The sequence below is a fragment of the Montipora foliosa genome, chromosome 10 (assembly GCF_036669935.1).
Source record: "Montipora foliosa isolate CH-2021 chromosome 10, ASM3666993v2, whole genome shotgun sequence".
In the NCBI taxonomy this organism is placed as follows: domain Eukaryota; kingdom Metazoa; phylum Cnidaria; class Anthozoa; order Scleractinia; family Acroporidae; genus Montipora; species Montipora foliosa.
Window position 1 is genome coordinate 36,043,878 of NC_090878.1, and position 19,534 is coordinate 36,063,411.

At 40.3% G+C, this 19,534-nt stretch overlaps 1 protein-coding gene across 1 annotated transcript in view; it reads right to left on the minus strand.

The window, feature by feature from the left end:
- The window catches only part of LOC137972867 (uncharacterized), a 237,670-nt gene that overhangs the window by 17,054 nt on the left and 201,082 nt on the right, over positions 1-19,534 (minus strand). The window contains exons 145-161 of the mRNA XM_068819561.1: positions 18,095-18,411; positions 16,918-17,059; positions 15,489-15,667; positions 14,751-14,891; positions 14,287-14,428; positions 12,844-13,172; positions 11,349-11,490; positions 10,689-11,011; positions 10,145-10,286; positions 9,046-9,377; positions 6,109-6,250; positions 5,609-5,934; positions 4,035-4,176; positions 3,293-3,621; positions 2,624-2,765; positions 1,879-2,201; positions 115-256 (exon numbers count right to left, since the gene is read on the minus strand). Of these exons, the coding sequence (XP_068675662.1) occupies positions 115-256; positions 1,879-2,201; positions 2,624-2,765; positions 3,293-3,621; positions 4,035-4,176; positions 5,609-5,934; positions 6,109-6,250; positions 9,046-9,377; positions 10,145-10,286; positions 10,689-11,011; positions 11,349-11,490; positions 12,844-13,172; positions 14,287-14,428; positions 14,751-14,891; positions 15,489-15,667; positions 16,918-17,059; positions 18,095-18,411 (3,735 nt within the window). The remainder of the gene's footprint in view (positions 1-114; positions 257-1,878; positions 2,202-2,623; positions 2,766-3,292; positions 3,622-4,034; positions 4,177-5,608; positions 5,935-6,108; positions 6,251-9,045; positions 9,378-10,144; positions 10,287-10,688; positions 11,012-11,348; positions 11,491-12,843; positions 13,173-14,286; positions 14,429-14,750; positions 14,892-15,488; positions 15,668-16,917; positions 17,060-18,094; positions 18,412-19,534) is intronic.

The window sequence follows — 19,534 nt, forward strand, 5'->3', positions numbered from 1 at the left end:
TGCTTACGATGAGGTTGACATTACGATATCTAAAAAACTCCTATTGATGCCAAAAGGAATCTGCAAGATTCGCATTTATGAAAAGTTCAAAGAAAGTTCAAATTAATGACTCACCGGGTCGGCGTCCATAGAAACCAACTCGCATGGAGATATGTCCGTACCAGGACACCACGAGAATTCTAAAGTAGCGAGCCCGGACTGCTGGACGCAATTTATGGGAAACGATGGTGTTTCTATCACTGTTGCCGCGGAATATCTGAATTTCAAGAAATAGTGGTTAGTGCCGAAACAAGAATTCCTTAGTGAACAAGGTCGTTTATCGATCCTTAATTAGTTTACTAGGAAGCTCCCAACAAGGGAAGAGGTATTTCGGAAAGGTTTTTGCAGCCGGGTGTAATAAGCCGTGAGTCGATTTTGATGAGGGAGGAAAACCTGAGAAACCGGAGAAAAACCCTGAGTCAGGTTGAGATTTACTGATACTCATGCAATATACCATTGTAGAAGTGGGAGTCGCGGATGATGACCTCTACGCCAGCCTGACTTCACAACGCGTACAGCAGAGGGTATTCCTAGATGGTCACCCACTCAGATTAAAGCCACGTCTAAAAGGACTTAACAACGGTTAAGAAAGAGGAGCCGGTGTTCTTCCTATACAGAGTGTTTATCATACAGGACGCCAGATAAGCGACTTAGCTCCTCAGGACCTAGTTTTTGCACTGGGTTGAATGGGTACAGCATCCGACCGGTGTTGCGGAGATCGTACGTTCCATTCCTGCCTACATAGGGCTCTGATTTTCTTTCTCGTTGTCCATTCCCCGTTGCTAATCGTGGTTAATGATATGAGTCCCACTTCCCGAAATATCTTGATGACTAAATGTGCAGATGACATAACGTGTAGCATACCCGTTGGGTCTAATGTGAATGACTATGTCTGTAGGGAGGCAGAAAATATTAAAGTCTGGGCAGTGAGGAATTTAATGAAACTTAATTTGAGTAAAACCAAGTAACTTGCCATAAAAGGAAGAACAACCTTGCCCCTTCCTGATGAAATTCTCGATATAAATGTATCTTGTATCTGAAGCTTCCTGGAGTGAGATTTTATGATAATCATGCCAACTGGGATAACCTTTTTTTGACGTGATGAAAAGAGCTCTTAAGCGTATGCATATCCTCAGAGTGTGCAAAAACAATGGTTATAGTATATTCGACCTTCATTATCTTTTTTTACTCTCTTATTATGTCACTCTTTACTTACTGCATCCGAGTTTTGGGGTGTTGCTGCTTATAGTAAGTATTTGAGTCAAGTTAATAGGCTACTGAAAAGAGCACTGAGATTTGGGTATATTCAGTATGTAACATTTAGCTATCAAACAGGTTGTAAAAGATAGTGATTTAAGGTTGTGAAGTAGTATTGTGGATAATCCGTCACACCCCCAGCTGGATCCTCTCCCCTCAGGTAAACGCAGAGCTCTACACGGTAGATCCCACCCTTTCCACATCCCACATCCCTAGTGTCAAAATTGAGAGGTTTAAGAAATGCTCTCTTAATAGATACCTCTTCGATTTTGAAATGAATCTTAGGGCACGTTCGATTGACGCTATTCCGGAATAAGAATACGTGGAGTGATGATTTAAAACAGTTGCTTGGCGTTTTGAAGCAACAAGGATAATAAATATATGTTTAAAATAGCATTGTGGCAGGAGTTTGAACATTTTAATATGAACCTCCGTAAAAGCGAAGGATTTTTAACTTCTATTCTATGTATTCCTATTCCGGAAATCGGTCAATCGAACGGGCCCTTAATTTAGTATTTTGTAGTTTAGTACAGTTTTACTTCATTTTGTAATATGTCGTAAGATTTATTATTATGTACCCACCTTTACGCGTCCTCCCTTCTTGTAAGGCGTAAATCTCACACCATTGTTACTGTAGTAAAATTTGAAACTTCTAACCCATTGGTCGGCATCCTGCCTTCCCTGTGTCCTAATCACTGTGACAAGAGTAGGTGCCCCCAAGTTGAATTGTAGCCATTGCTTTTTGTTATTCCTCTTAGCGGACCAAGCTCCCTTGTAGAGGCCTCGGGCCTTGTTGTTCAATCGGCCAAGCCATGGAGCAGTATAACGATTGTACGTCGAGGAAGATGTAATATAACCATTGGGGATCTTGCCATCCTCGATACCGATTGGTACTGAATTAGGTGCTGAAACGGACAAAAACCGTGGGTAAGTGATTAGTAGACCAGTACAACTGGGAAAATAGTTAATACATGTGCTTTCAAGGTGCTATGTATGTTTGAGTGGATGCATGTATTGTAATGGGAAAACAATTGCTCGAAACTTAAGGGGTAACAATCTTACATTAACGGTGCTTCCTACGGGGAAAACTGGATTTAGATCTTAAAGTCCGAAAATTTAGATTCCTAAATGGAAATCTGTGTCGTGGAAACTTCAATGGTGAAAATATGAGAAAAATCCAGCCGAACAGACTCTGAGCTCCCGTTTTCAGGTGGCACAAGCTAAAACGTTGGTGTGATTGTTGAAAAGGAATTACTTATGCCTATTTCGCAATTAGGTATGGCTCATGCGAGCTGTCTTGTTCTACTCTGCGATTAATTTTACTTACATATGTAGCTGATGAAGAACTCAGCTCTCATAGAGATGTGTCCATACCATGTCCATGGGTGAATACGAACGTACCGTGCCCTGAAGGCCGGCTCAAAAATATTCTCTTTAATCGTGTTTTGGTCTTTATTGCCTGGGAAAATCTTGAAACAAAAAGAGAGAAAAAGAGAAATAATGTAACAGGAAACTAAGATCCTATTGCTCATATAATATAGTTGGATTACATTTAGACCGGGCCAACGGCCAAACCAACCATTGAAAGTTTGCCTCCTCCTTGGTAATTTGTTGCTGTATTAGCGCAATTTAAAATCAAACCTAACCCCAGCGATTTCCCCAGGGGTACCTTTTAGTAGAGAGTAGATTAAATTTGAGATTTCCACAGTACAGCAGTGCGTTTAAGGCAGCAGGCAAGTAAAAGACGGGCTGGGTAATCAGATTTTGCCGGATGGTTTTCAAAACAAGAATATACTCTAACCAAACACTTAACAAAGATTTAAAACATTTAAAAAACAAACATTGAATTAATTCACATTGTAATTTTGGTTGTTTTATCTATTTGTTTGTTTGTTTGTTTCCTACTTTAAATTGTACATTAACGATGAACTGAGAAAATAAAATTCTATTCTATTCTTTTCTATTCAAACAAACCAGATTGCACTATTCGTTTTACCTTGACCTTTCCATATTGCTTATATTGTATCCACCGGTATTTATCTTGGCTGTAAGAGATGAGGAAGCTCGTCACCCATTGTTTAGCGTCATATCTACCCTGGGTAACCACTTTAACCACTCTGCATGGCTGTCTTAGGTCAAACTGAAGATACTGTCGGCGATCGTTCTTTTTTGCAGCCCATCCTCCTAGATATCGACCTGTCTTTCGCTGGTACACCCTGCCTCGCCATGGTGCAAGGTATCTATTCCACCAGCTCGAGGCTGTGATGTAGCGTTTTCCGGTCATTCCTTTTGGAATACCACTTGGCTTGACGGGTCGTCGTCGGCCTGGTGAAGAGCGAATTAAAGTATTTCCAAGATCAACTCAGACCAGATTAGCTTTCCATTATTATTTTTCTGAAGCATCTTAGGCTGGATTCTTAAATCCTCGAATCTGATTGACTAACAGCGTGCACGTAACCGGTCCAGTTTTTTTACGATACGAACCTGGCAAGATCCGAAATTGTTCTGAGAAAATCGCGGCAACTTAAAATTGTCGCAAAAGTTTACAACGGCAACTACAGTTAGCCTTGAACAAATTCCCGAGATGACAAATATGTAAGGAAAATATAAACTCTGAAAAAATAGATTCAGTCGGTTTAATTTTGCTATCCAGAGGAGAATCAGCAATTGAAAGATGATTTTCCTATGCTCAAAAGATGTAAAGATTTGATGCATCAAACAGACAAAGTGAAACTTACCGATAAGAGACCCATAAAGTTCAACTCTCATTGAAATGTGTCCGTGCCAGCTGTATGGATGAAGTTTCACGAATCGTGCCAAGAAAGGACGTTTGAAATATTTCTTCACAACCGTGTTTCTGTCTTTATTAGCAGGGAAAAGCTGCACCAAAATATAAAGCAAGATGAAGACTAACGTTAAACCCGCGGGTGCCCCGCATAAATGTCTGATGGTATTTCTCTTACACGAGAACATTAAGGATAGGCCTATAGAGCCTATTCAATTACGTTATCCTAAGAGGCCATGTTTTTTTACAGACCATTCTGGAACACCAACATAACCGCCGTTTCTTTGTTTTAGAACAGTGACTTCCGTGAATTGATATGCATGCACTCTACGAGTTTAGGCAACTTTCAAATTGGCGCCCGTTTCCACGTGGTAGGCGGCCAGGCCCTCTTTACCACTACGTATTACAGAATTTTCTTTGGTAGATGTCACTCGATTTATAATAAGTTGGGTTTTGAATCCCTTCGTCGGAATCCCCCGCTAAGCTGCCACGATCTCGACAATCCCTCTTTCATCTCTTCAGCTCGTCAGCGGGTAGCAGGAAAATGTCCATGTGCCCATTGTGGCTTCGCGTATTACAACATTCATTGTTCACCAATAGCCCTTTTCACGGTTAGTTTTTCTTATTTGCATTACGATGTAATCTAACGTGGATGCGAGGCAATTTCGGGTCAAAACTACAAAATAGCCCGAAATTGCCTCACATACATGCTAGATTATATTGTAATGCAAATGAGAAAAACTAACCGGGAAAAGGGCTATTTAAATAGGCCATTTCCGCGTTCATGTATGCCTCCTCTTCAAAGCGAGTCAAAGTGCGAAGTCTTATGACAATGAGTTTTCATTCATATGTAAAGTAGAAGTAATTCCCATCACAAAACCTTCGCACTTAGAGTGCGTTCGATTGACCGTATTCCGGAATAGGAATACTTCGTTTTTATGGAGATTCACATTAAAATTGTCAAACACCTGGTAAAATGCTATTTTAAACGTATCTTTAGAATCCTTGTTGCTTCAAAACGCCAGACATACCGTTTTGAATCATCACTCCACGTATTCTTATTCCGGAAAACGGTCAGTCGAACGCAGCCTTAAGACTCGCTTTGACGAGGAGGCAGAAAACAATAGTACTCATCTTGACAACGACGTGAAATGACCAAATTTGAGGTCATGTGGAGAACGAGAGCACTTGACGATGAATTTTCAAATTTCTCTATAAATATCCACACTGTTCTCACCAATTTTATTCTTCGAATGTGTACTCTGACTTCCCAAGCCGAGAGACTTGGAGTCTTCGCAAAATTATCACAGTAACGTAACTAATATTTTTAGACAACGTTCTCGTAGCCCTCGTTGTCGGCCTTGCTTAACGTCCCTATTGCCTGCCTTGTTACGAGACGAAACAGCGGCTGTGCAAGATGTAAACCACACAATGGTAGGCATGTTTACCACATTGCGCTCTTAAATGGAAGTGAAACAGCTAGAGTGATCTCGACAAAATCCTCGATTGATCAAGCTGTCAACTAACCTTGGGTCTTCTCCTTCTTTCAGTGTAATACTGGAAGCTAAATCCATCCCTGCTGTAGGAGATCCTAACCGACATCACCCACTGATTGTAATCTTGACGTCCCTGAATGGCGAACCCGACAACACGTGCTACCTTGGTGATGTCAATCATAAGCCACTGGGCACGGTTATTGACTCGTGCTGCCCACGCACCGTACAGCCTTCCCTGTTTGACAACGTTAAGACGTGCTCGCTTTGGAGCAAACTCTCGATTCCAGCTGGAAGAAGCGCTGAAGCTTCCATCCGGGATACGACGGTCCTCGACTCCAAGAGCCAACTTAGATGGAGCTGGTGAGAACAAAATAGCACAATTAATTTACTATTCAATATATGAAATTTCATTTTCCTTCATTATTGTTTATCTCAAACTTATTGCTCGTTCGTAAAATATATTGTTTTTACCACTCGAGAAACATTCCTGACAGTTACATTGTAGCGAAGTGTCTCATTAACAGTGCCTACCAGTATTTCGTCCATAGTATTCCACTCGTAGAGAAATGTGTCCTACCCATCGCAACGGGTGGAGGCGTATAACACGTGCTCTTATACTTGGTCTCAATGTATGCAGTACCACTGTATTACGATCCTTATTGCCCCTGAACACCTAAACATCCATGCAAGAAAAGGAAAAAAAAAAAGAAGAAAAGCTGTCATTATGATCTCTTATGATCTCTTTCAGAAGAAAATGACCATATCGATTTATCTGTCTCAATAACAAAAATGTCTTAATACTTTGGGTTTTGATATTTTCACTTTGTATTGATTTGACTTTAGATTATATTTAGGCCCGCTTTAAACGTCACATTTTAAATGTGCCGAATCTAATGCAAATGAGCGAAAACAATAGATTTTATCATTTGCATTAGATTCGGCACATGTAAAATGCGATGTTTAAAACGGCCTTACTTATTTTACTTGACTGTATACTTTGTACACTAGCTATTTGTATACCTGTTCCTTCTACAATGTATAGTTTGTACATGAATACCGTAGCTTTCTCTAATTGTTCTCTCTTTTATACACATGTAACCACTGGTCACCTCGACTAGCTTTTTGCTAGGGGCGAGCAGTGCGGGCGGATTGAACATATTATGAAATTATGCAATAAACAATAGATAATAAACAATGATCTCTATTTGAAAGGAGCTGTGTTATCTTTGCCAAACCTAAGTGGTCTGGTACTCTGTCACTGCAATAGCTAGATAACAGGGAGGCAGTGCGGCCCAGTGAATAGGGCGCTTGCATTGAGATCATGGGATCTGGGGTTCAAGACGCGTTCTGACCACTTGTTGAATTTGTTCCTTGGTAGCCCCTCGTTCATCTTCTCGACTTGCACTTGTAAGTAGAGGTTCTGCACGGCATCCATTTTGCATGGCAGGAACAATACATTATTTTTCCTAAGGGAACAAATGTTCTTTCTAATGCAAAACATTTTCATTGTTCCTGCCATGCAAAATGGCTGCCGTGCAAAACCTCTATAGCCAACTGATTTTGCTCCTGCCGGTTAGTACTCTTAACAATTGTTGTTGAATGTTCTGTCCTGTCGTGATTGTGTTTTCATTGGCAATGAAAAGCCCCTATGGGGAGTGGTCAATTAAGTATGTATATAGTATTACAATGATGCCAATAGGGAATTCAAGAAGCGACGACGAGTACGGCAACGACAACGCCCCAAAACAAAAATATCATTGGTTAAATCAAAAGGGGATAAATAATCGTGCTGCACGTGCTGCACGCATTTTAGCACACATTCTTGCGGTACTCTGCATGACAACGAACTGAAATCACCAAATTCGAGGTTTTCAACACAACGTGAGGAGGTTCACTAGCAATAGAGTTATTTTCATAGAGTTATGACATTAGAGTTAGAGTTAAGTTTCCAAAATCCTGAATTCAAGATTTTGGAAGGCCTAAATCCTGAATTCAGGAATACAAAAAGTATCCTAAACATGCATAAAAGCTAACCTTAGGCCTAAGGTTAGCTTTTATGAATGTTGGCTGAGGATTTTGGAAACTTAACTCTAACTCTACGACATAACTCTATAAAAATAACTCTAAGAATAGCCGTCCCCCAACGTGAGCATACAAATGTGATCCGTTTATTCATTTTAGGATACTTCTCCCACATTGTACGATGTGAACAAGATGGAATAATCACGAAATTCTTACGATAGTGCAAAGTTATATTTTGAGGTGACGTTTTCGTCGATTTTGCCGTCGTAGATCTTTAAGTCTCTAATAGGGAGCTAAATAAAGCAAGGACGACGGCGGCTCCCGGAACATAAGGGAGCTTAAGCACGCGCGTTTTTGAGACTCGGACGGCAACCGGAAGAGAACATTTCGCGTGCCAGGACAATGGTGTCTCCTAGATTTTTATACTAATCCTCTCTAATGGAGAAAAGATACTTAGCACTATAAATGTGGTTGAGTGAAGACAAATTGAAAGGGGAAACAAGTCACTTCCGGTTGCCGTCCGCGTCTCAAAAACGCGCGTGCTTAAGGTCCCTATTGTCTAAAAATATTTTTTCTCGTTACTGTAATAATTTTTGCAATTACTCCAAGTCGCATGGAAATTGTGAGTCCTCATTTCGAGAATAAAATTGGTGAGAACGGTGTGGATATTTAGTGAAAAAAATGAAAAATCATCGTCAGGTGCTCGCGACCTCCACATGGCTTCAAATTTGATCATTTCACGTCGTTGTCAAGACGAGAACGGCAAACAAATGCATCAATATGTAAAACGCACGTGCAGGGCGTGCTGGACTACTCTTTTTGCTAATTAAACATATTGTATTGTGGCGTTCTCGTAGCCGTCGTCGTCGTCGTTGGTTAAGGTCCGTATTGATAATAATGATGATGACGACGACGATAGTACTTTTCCATTTTGTCTATTAATCTTACACGCATTAATGAAAGGGAGATGAGAAATGTCGAGCTTCAGTATCGACTTTCAATTAATGCTTACGGTTAGGCCTATCTGCCACTATCAAAATACCACAATACTCTTTGTTTGCACTCCAAACTTTTGCATAAGCATTGTGTCTAGTTTCTCTTGGGACTTACAATAGTCACAAGAGGAAACATAGCAATTATAATGCAAACGTTTAGAGGGAAAACAAAGAGTATTATGGTATTTTTGATAGTGGCTAATTAAGGGTACCTGGTATTACCCACACGTTGGTTCTTCTGGCAAAAGAAAACCGGACCACGCCACAGAGGAAAACTATCGGAACAGGGTCGAGAATTGGCACAAACTCAACCACTGATGGGATTACGTCATCAGGGGTTTGAGTCTGAGTGTTTTACTGGAAAGATGAAATCGCTCGAGCCTTGTTGCAGATAAAAAAGTTGATCCTAATTTATCACGACCAATATTCCTGAAACTAAACCTTGGCATACCTTCGTTGCTCCATTCTTCACGTATTTGGCGAAGTACACACCATCCACACTGGACGAAAGATAAAATAGTGTCACCCATTGGTTGAAATCCTGTCTTCCTTGTGTTGCCACAGCAACTACCTTTTTCGGCTGTTTGAATCGAACTTGCAGCCATTGTTGTCCGTTGTTAACCTTTGCAGCCCAGGCCCCCGCGTATGGGCCTTGTTTCGGTTGTTTGAATCTGCTGCGCCATGGCATATAGTAACGGTTATAGTAAGACGAGGCAGTGATGGCGTTGTTAGGTATTTTGCCGTTTTGTAGCCCAAGAGGCTTAGGTGCCCCCCTCTTCACACCTAGATAAAGTTTGCACGAAAATTAGTAGGTAGGTAGGTTGGTAGGTAGATAGGTAGGTCGCTGGTTGAATGACCAGGTAGGTGATTTTACGGCCAGGTACCTGGGAAGGGAGGGAGAGTGCCACTTAGGGACAATTACTGCAGCGCAAGCAGACCGAGATTATTTACGCTCCCCCCCCTTCCCCCTTAGACAGGAGGACTGCCCATCCCAAGGTTACACAAGGCACGATTCGCCAGTTGAAGACTGATAACTAGAAGAAAATATGTTTTTCTTAAGAAATTACATTTTTGGGCGTCACTGATAAAGTTGAAAGTTGTTTAGTTCTCTGTGATGCTCCTGTTATACGATAGCTAGACTTCAGCTTCCAACCGTTCTGCCTCAAATTTAAAATAATAACGTAAATCATTTTTCGCGTTTCAGTGAAAAAATAACTTAAATGTTAGTGAAACCGGAGTACATATAAAACAAAACCTGATTGTTTTCAAAGCCGAGAAGAGATCTTCGCGGCTCCTCGGCGCCACTTGCTTGTTCACCAGCCCTACCATTGAGCCACGGTCGCAAAAGCACAATTATATAAAATAACAGGTACGTCTTTGAGCAAAATACGGAAAATAATTTGAATTTGAGACCCAGTATCATGGGCCTCCATTCCAAGTTAGTTCCAGTCCAGTTGCGAGAAAGGGAGACTGGCCTATCAGCTTTGAAACCCATATGGTTACTAGTCACGTAACACGCTTACCGCCATATGTGAAACGTAGCTACTTACCACTTCTCTTTCCGTATATTCCAATCCTCATGGAGATATGAACATGCCACTTAATCGGATGGAATCTGACGTACTTGGCAACGACAGGGCTTCGAAGATTGTGCGCCACTTGCGTATTCCCATCCCTGTTGGCTGGGAAAATCTTGAAAGAAGAAAATTAACACCTGGACTACAGGCTTATGACTTAACCGTCTAGGATTCTAAGACAGGGTATTGCAAAAGAAACAGCGCCTCTGTCCACACTTTGCTCAAAGGAACCAATGCTACGTTCATAAGCCCAGATATAAAAAAATACCAGTAATATCTTGTCAGAATCAACCAGCACGATTCTCAGTGAAGGGAGCTCTTATCTAGATTAAAGTGGTGACATTGTGAAACACTTGCAGTTGTGCGTAACCTCAGTTACATTCTCTGTTTATCGCCTACTTCCTTCCCCCCCCCCCCCCCCCCCCCTATCTGATTATCTGTGATCACGCAGGGCATTTTTGCCATTAAAACATACATTTTGGGGTCTTTTATATACTCCACTGAGAGCAAATATTACCTTAACTTTTCCATTTTCTCTGTAGGGCTTGAAATTTCGTCCATCCGCGCTAAGCGAGAGGGAGTATTGCATGACCCACTGATCAGCGTCCTGTCGACCTTGCGTTACTACACCGGTGATTGTTGTTGGTCGATTCAGTTTTATCTGTACCCACTGCCGTTTGTCGTTCTTTTTAGCGGACCACGCTCCACGATATCGCTTTGTCGCCACTGAGTTGAGTCTCGCGCGGTCTGAGCGATGGTATTTGTCCCAAACACTTGAAGCCTTGAAAGCTTTGTCAGGTATCTTACCGTCCTCGATACCAAGCTCCACACTGTTGCGTGCTGTGACGTGAAAGAATACACTCAGATTAAGTATTGACAAAAACCAATCAAAGAGAAGCTTTTTCGACCAACTTGGTCAATCAAAATCTCGGTCCCAATCTCGTTGTTATTACTGTATCTGCCTTCCCATTTCTCTAAAATACATCAAGTCGTTCTCCATCTTTCTACCGAGAAAAATACAAGAGTGCCCAAAACGTTCTTTCCACGAATTTCATTGTCGCACATTCACCACGAACCCCTATTGATCTCAAATCCACAAAACGTGATATCAAAAGTTTATTGTGGCTCTTAATTCTATGGTTAACGCCTGTCATTTACCTTGTACAATGTTACTTACGAGTAGCGTAGCCGTAAAATTCGGCTCTCAGAGAGATATGTCCCACCCACGAGATCGGATAGATTCGCACATAGCGAGCTTTGAATGGAGGGTCAAAGATGTTCGATTTAAGCGTGTTTCTGTCACTGTTTCCAACAAAGATCTGATGAAAGACAAAACGGGATATAGAGCAAGTTAAAACGGGCTTCCAGATCACAAACAAATATTTTATAATCAGCTCACTAACATTTTTATTGGTACTCACCTATGAGCTATTAGAGGAAAGACACACATCTGACGTCGTCATAACAAAAAAAGACACCTTTAATTCATTCGTCTGTTCAGTAATAGACCACGGAAGACGTCAAAATGTGGTATAAACATCATTGTTATAGATGTAGACTTTCATTAGACAAAACGCGCACTGTGATTGGTCAATTTTTGGCCCTTCCCGACCGGGAAACAATTCCGCAGTTGTTGCCCGCTCCGGATGTTTTGGATTGTTGAAGGAAAAGTCTAAATATGTAACAATGCACTCTCGGGAAAAAAAAAAAAAAAGGAAAAAAAAATGTCTCCCTCGGGACCATACATTAAAGGCCCACCTTCAACCGACAGGCTTTTCGACCGTTTGTTTTTGTTATGCAAATTCGCGTTGCTTATCGTAGCGATTTGATTGGATGAATTTCAGCTTTGGCTGGATTTTCACATATGAAAATTGTTCCCCGGCTCGCGCTATGCCTGTCGGTTGAAGGTGGGCCTTTAAGTGTATAGTGACACTCGGCTTTCGCCTCGTACGCCACTTTGTTGCTCTTCCCACATTTTGACGTCATTTATGATGTGTTACTGAACAGACTCACGGTAACATGTAAGTGAAATCTGATTCTGCTTCGACAAAAGACGAATCCAAGTACCCGAAGAGAAACAGAGAAGCAACAAATTAAGCGCGCATATGATCCCAAAGGCCCGTTTCCCAAAGGTCCCGAAAAGCAACTTGTGACACTGCCATCCGCTTGTTTTGAAAAGCTGGTCCTTTAAAGTGCTTTTAAGATAACACAATTCAAAATGATTGCGAAGTTAGACGACTTAAAATTTGGCACACGAAAAAGGCCTAAAAAGTCTCGGGACTTTCGAGAAGGGAGTCCTTAATACGGAAATCAAACACTGGACACTTTGATAGGGAAGAGCGCTCTCACCACTGCGTAGGTCCAAGGAGGCAGCGCGGTCCAATCACTGTTAGGGCGTTGGGTTTGCATGCGGTTGTCCCTGCTGATTCAACTCCACCACGCTTTGTATATAGTCAACTGGTTGCCTCCTGCCAGTTGGGGTTCTAAATCACGTTTCTGTTAAGTTTGAATTGTTTCTTTCAGATTGTTAAAAGTGGAGTGCTAAGTGCACTTCCACTATAAACAAAGCATTGGTTTTTACAATTAATTATTATTATTATTATTATTATTATTATTATTATTATTATTATTATTTTGTTTTTTTATACGCTAGCTCATCAACAAAACTTTACCTGCACACGGCTATATTTCCTGTACGGCACCCAATAGAACGCATCAGAGCTGTACTTGATGTAGAACTTTGTAACCCACTGGTTAGCATCGTATCTTCCTTGAGTCACAACTTTAACGATTGTCCTTGGCCGCCTCAAATCGACCTGTATCCATTGCCCTTGCTTGTTGACTTTAGCCGACCAACCGCCATTGAAGCGCCCATTTTTTTTGTTGCGCAAACGTCCCAGCCAAGGCGCGTGGTAACGATCAATGGAGCTCGACGCCGTGATGTAACGATTGCCAATACGGTTGTTGGAAAGTCCAAATGGACGGGGGACTGGGAGAGGCTCTTTAAGGGAAAACAACACCATTAGACTGCAAACGTTACCATTTTGTGATAGATACCATATGAAATGGAAATCTTCGTTCCTATCGGGCTTGAAGAAAAATGTGTAATAACTAGGCAATTACAGTGATCGTGATTGCAAAACACTTGAATTTCTCTTCCAAATAACAGCGAAAGCTTCCCAAAGTTAATTGAGTGCAATCTGTTGGCATTAAATTATACATTAACGAGATAAAGTAACGCATTCAAAAATAGTGTTATGTTAACGTAGTTTTGAAATCCAAAGAAAAAGAAGAATTAATTTTTTGGTCATAGTAGCTCTTTAAAAGTTCTAAAGTTCAGGCACACACAAAACAGCATTAAATAGATAGTAAATATAATAATAATAATAATAATAATAATAATAATAATAATAATAAGAAGAAGAAGAAGAAGAAGAATGAGAATAATAATAATAATAATAATAATAATAATAATAATAATAATAATAATAACAATAATAATAATAACAACAATAATAAATTGTAACTTATTTTGCGCCTTTTAACATGCAATGATCAAAGGCGCATTACAACTTAAATACTATAAATCAAGCTAATTTTAAAAAAAGGTGAGTTTTAAGTGAAGATTTAAACTGTTTAATTGAGTTCCATTTCCTGATCGAACGTGGTAGGCCATTCCACAGTGTGGGTGCAGCGACAGAAAAAGACCTGTCACCAAAAGAAGATAACATCTTCCCACAAGGGAAATCCATTAGTAAACCAGCGTTAGAACGCAGCCCGTGGGACGATTTATCTATAATCATTTTTTATATTAAAAAACAAAAACAAATAACACTTAAAGGCGATTCCTACTTTCAATAGTAGTAGAGTGGAAAAAGAAAGGTCTCCAACGGAGTGTCAAAAGTAATTTTGCTATTTTTTCTTTGTTATGATAACCGTGTAAAATATTGAGCCTTATTTTGCACGCCTCAGTTTCCAGCACATGGCGCCAGCTTTGTGTCATGATTGGCCCAGTTCGTTTTATGTCGTTTGTGATTGGCCGACACAATAAACTTGATGGCTTCAGTGAAAAAGCTTTTTATCGCAAAGCTCTGGATATCTAACTCAATACTTACTCAAATATCTTCCGTACAACTCCACTCTGCAAGATATATGTGAATGCCAAGATAGAGGGTAATACCGGACATAACGAGCCTTAATTGCAGGCGAAAGAGTGTTCCTAACGACCGTATTCCTATCTCTATTACCACGGAGGACCTGAAGGCAAAGGGGAATATTGCGAGTCAGTGAATGCAACCAAAACTGTTTAGTTACGTTTAATTGCGTCAAGTTAGTTTCGTTACGTTGTTCACTGTAGAGGGTTTTCTCACATCACAATTCTTGGACGATAAATAATTGGCATTAGAGGTCTAGTTTCATAATGGTGAGAGCCCCCGCCCTCCCCCTATTGGGGATTTCACAAATTTCGGTCAATCCCCTAGTTTTCTATGAGATAAATCTTGGACGACCGTTTTAGACGATCAGGAGTGTTTTATGTCACGTTGCAGGATGTTCAATATATATGTTTACATATGCTTACCGCGCTTCTTCCTGAGCGGTAATTATAGAATTTTATTCCATCTTTACTGTACTTGATCGTGTAACTCGTCACCCATTGGTTTGCATCCTGACGACCTTGTATTGCTGAGGCTACGATAATGGCGACGCTACCAAGGTCAACCTAAAAAGATTTTCGGCCAAATCATTGGTTAAAATGAAAACTGAGGATAAAATAACGGAGCACAGTCGCCAGAAGTCATGCCTCCTGTTCTCACTGCTACTTAAATTATAAAAAACAATACTTCGAGTCTTCTTTTAAACAGAGCCACCTTTAAATTTTCCATTTTTTTTAAAGGCGCTATGAATCCGCTTCAGAGGATTTTTAAACTTTCGAGAGGGTTTGATCTGGAGCTGTTAATCACTTTCCAAAAATAAAAATGGGGGTCATAGAGTTCGCTTTTGAGATATACACGTTTAAAGACAAATAATAGGGCATTTTAGATAGCTCCTTTGTTGCCATGGTGACTCATTACTTCACACCAATGAGTGTGCCTTGTTAATTAAGCAATTCTTGGTGTTTCATATGGTACCGTAACTTTGCCGTTACATAAAACGGTTGGGTAGATTCAATCCTTGGCGTCAGACAGAGTAAAATCTGTCAAATTTCACTCCCAGGAGTCAATGGGTTAACGGCTTAGGATCCTCAAACAAACAAACAAACAAAATTCTATTGGAAGTATCCATCCCTGAGTAAAACTGTTAGCAAACAAGTTGTCACCTGTAGCCACTGTCCCCGGATATTTCTTCGGGCCGACCAAGCTCCTCGGTAACTTCCAGAATTGCATAGATGAAGTCGTCCACGGCTGGGAGCATGGAATCTGTTCAGGCTGCTTGATGCGCTTAGAGCGCTGTCACTAATTCTTCTGTCAGTGACTCCGAGAGGAAGCCTTCTTATGGCTGAAAAGTGCACGCATTTACAAGACGAATATCAACGGATAGCTTTCAGACGAAATCAAAACGCAAAATCAACGATTCTTAGTTTTTCACGTAGACAGTTAACGGTATAATTCAACATTTTGAAAACGAATTAGAGGGATATTTTTACCACAATTGCTTGTAATCTCGCAATCTGATTGACTAATTTGCCGTTGTCGATGAGAGTCTAGACAACGCTGTACGCGTCATGCTCGCGCCATTTTGTCACGCAATGTAATAGCCAATCAGGAACGCCCATTTTGGGAAATACACCAATCATAATGCGAGAAAGTTATAGACAACGCTTGCTCTTTCTTGAGTCATGCTTTTGGTCACGCTCTGAAATAGAAACTTTCTTTGGCCTTGAATATTGTAGTAAAAAACAAATCGAAAGTGGTACAGCGTTGTCTGTACTCTTATCGACAACGATATTCGTCATCAAGGTGGTTAAATTTGTTGTGGACTCACTCAGCTGCGCCTCGTGAGTCCACAATATTTTGACCACTGTGATGACGAATATCGTTGCCAATAAGAGTACAGGCAACGCTGAACCACTTTCGATTTGTTAAATAGAGCCTTCTAAAACTCATTAATAATTTGTGAGCCTGACAGCCTATCAAAACATTGATAAAACGTTGCGTGCATGATGATGATTATTATTATTACTCCTATTATTATTATTATTATTATTATTATTAATTCGTCATGGCAGCTTTACTGGTTTACATAAATGGAAGGAAACAAACTGCTTAAGTGTAAAATCGATTACCAAAGGAATTTTTTACTCCTCCAGTTTGGTTACGTATCGTCAAACGAAAACAAATTTTACAATGACTGCAAAATTCTCGCGCGCTCAATGGCTAATTTTTATTGTCAATAAGCAGACAAACACATAAATTTATGCAATATTGACGCTATATTGCTCGTGTTTTGACTTAATTTTGACCCCTCTGCCTTGTAAAAAATTATTTGATGTCAGTTTTTCATGAGTCTGTCCTGTTATTGATAATGCTTTGTCAAAGTAGTCTGCGGATCCACTCGGCTATCGTCTTGTGGATCCAAAGCTACGTTGACAATGTTATGACGAAATTCATGATCAATAACAGGACAGACGCATGAAAAACTGATATCAATTTTTTAAGTGTTTTCTTTTTCTTATTTGTTTGCAGAGCCATGAAAAACATCAAAGAAAACTTCTTCTTATGTTGAAGATGTGCAAATGATCAACTCACAAGTTTTGTGTCCGTAGAATTCAGCCCTCAGAGAGATGTGACTCCTCCAACCAACAGGGTGAATGGAGATGAAGCGTGCTCGAATGGAGGGAGAGAGACTGTGTCTTACCACGGTGTTCCTATCGCTATTACCACGGAATATCTGAAAGAAAAACACAAAAGAACGCATGTTTTTCTAAATGTTAAGTGTTTGTGAATTCTACGGTCTTTTTTTTCCCACCAAACTCATTTTACACACATTTGTATATGCTGTCAAAGTATGGGATTGTTGTTGTTATCATCAGTAATTAAGTCGTAAGAATAATAAAAAATAAAAATAAAAATAAAAATAAATAAATAATAATAATAATAATAATAATAATTAATAAAAAAGCTATTAAAAGAAAAAAAAAAGAACGAGGGGAAAGAGGTTTCGTACTATACTAGTAAGCAGAGTTATATACAGTACATCGATTAAGAAAGTCCGGCAAGTCCTCTTTCAATTTCAAAATCAGTCTCATGAATGTTCATTGCTAGTTTTCTGTTACCCCTAGCAAACAAGCAAACGAGCAAACGAGACTTTTGCCCGGATCCATGACACCGTCGTACTGTATGTCTCGCCCTTCTTTATGGCCAGAAGCTCCGCAAATCTGGCGTGGTATTTATCACACTCTTCTCCCATCCCTCCCGTGGTGCTGAATACCAGGGGAGTGAATGTCCCTTGCTCGACTTCGAGGATCCTTGAGGATCCTTTCAAGAGGATACATCGCTTTACCCTGGTCAAGGCGGTCATTTGGGGCTGTTCACGAAGGTCACGTTTATAAATGGAATTAACTCAACGATGAACGATACAGTTAATGTTTCATTTATTGCGATAATCTTTTGCTGATTGCCATTATATGCCTTTCACGTATTTTTCTGTCATATCTTCAACTCTCACGGCACGTGGAATAAACTCGAAGTAACAAGCTCTCTGATGGTCTGGTAGGTCATTGATTGGTAGAGCAGAAAGAAGCACACGGACTAAGGTTCGAGTCCAGTTCGAGAATGGAACTTTTTGGCCTCCTCTGCAATTTCTTAAGTTGCAATATTAACTGTGATGATCTTTCGCTTACTATCGTTTCGTTCACTATAATTATTTTTCACGTCCGCAGTTCCAGTATATGTGCTTCATGTATTTTTGTATCAATAGTCTTACCTTTCGACACAGGTAAGGCACAAAGTGTACCCCGTCAAAGCTGTATGTCAAGTAGTATCTCGTTACCCATTGGCTGGCGTCCGCGCGGCCCTGAGTGGCGACTGCCAACACTTGAACACCCTTTCTGAAATCAACTCTTATCCACTGGTTTCGGTTGTTATAGCCAGCGGACCACGCCCCTATGTAATGGCCGCGCCGCTGAATGTGGATCCTGGCACGACTCGGTCCATGGTAAACATTCCATGATGAGGAGGCTGTAATTGCACGGTTAGGAATGCGACCATTCTTCATTCCAAGTGGCTTGTACTGCTGTGATACTGCAAAATAAGAAGAAAAGTTTACTTAAAAATCAAAGCATGGCGATGGGTACGAAAACGACAACGACAGAAGGCAATCATATAATTGGTTTAAAGCCGGTGCGATATGCACAATGTAATGAACACTAGCACACAACCTTTGATATAGGTGGTTTGCTACCAATCTCTTGAGACACAGATAACAATTCCTGCAATGTGCTATTTTCCCTTTTTACGTAATAGATAAAATATGAGCGGGAGACCTTTATGGGCAGGTCGGACGCGAATATTTTATCTTCCTTGTGAAATGAAACAATAGATTTTGATTGTTATGTTAATCACGTGGGCGTGTAGTTGGTCAATAGGAGTGTAGCATTGAATTTAGCAATCTATTTTGGTAGAGCTTTTGTGGTAGAAACATGGCTGGTTGGTTTCGCTCTCCAAAGAGTAAAGAAGAAGAGACCAGTCTAGTGTCGGAGCCGAAAGCAACACAATACAACACTAAATGGGGTAGAAAAGTCTTCGAGGAGTGGCAGCAGCGACGGCAAAATAAATGTGCAATGTGAGAAATTGTTAGAATGGCCGGTCTCAAAGGCGAAGATGTTGAAGATGTGACCGTTTCAGTAGAGCACATGTCGGCAAATAAGCTAAACTTTTGGTTGAGCAAATTCAGTTCGTTTGTGAAGTGGCCAAGCAAAATGGAGAGCGTTATCCGCCCAATTCGCTTTATTTGTTATTTTGTGCTATTAACTGTCATTTGAATGAGACAGAAGGCGAGGATGCATTAAACTTTCTCGACAAGGCACACAAGATTCAAGTAAATTGTTACCTAATAGTTGTGATTGAAATGTCAAACTAGTGATTGATTAATAAACTTTGTACAAATTTACAGGACTCGTTTTTATGAAAGTTAAGAATACTAATTAGCCGAGTTAGAAGTCTTTATGAATTTTAATTTTACTGCTAATTCAACTAAATAAAAATTCATCAACCCCAGCCTTTCCCTGCTATCTATTCAACCCCTCCCCGTGCTTTCAGACAGTTGAACTTTAAACGGGATTTACAAACCAACACATGTGACCTGAATAGTGCGTTTCTGTTGGCTGTCATTCTAATGAATTATTAATGAATTTTACAATGTATT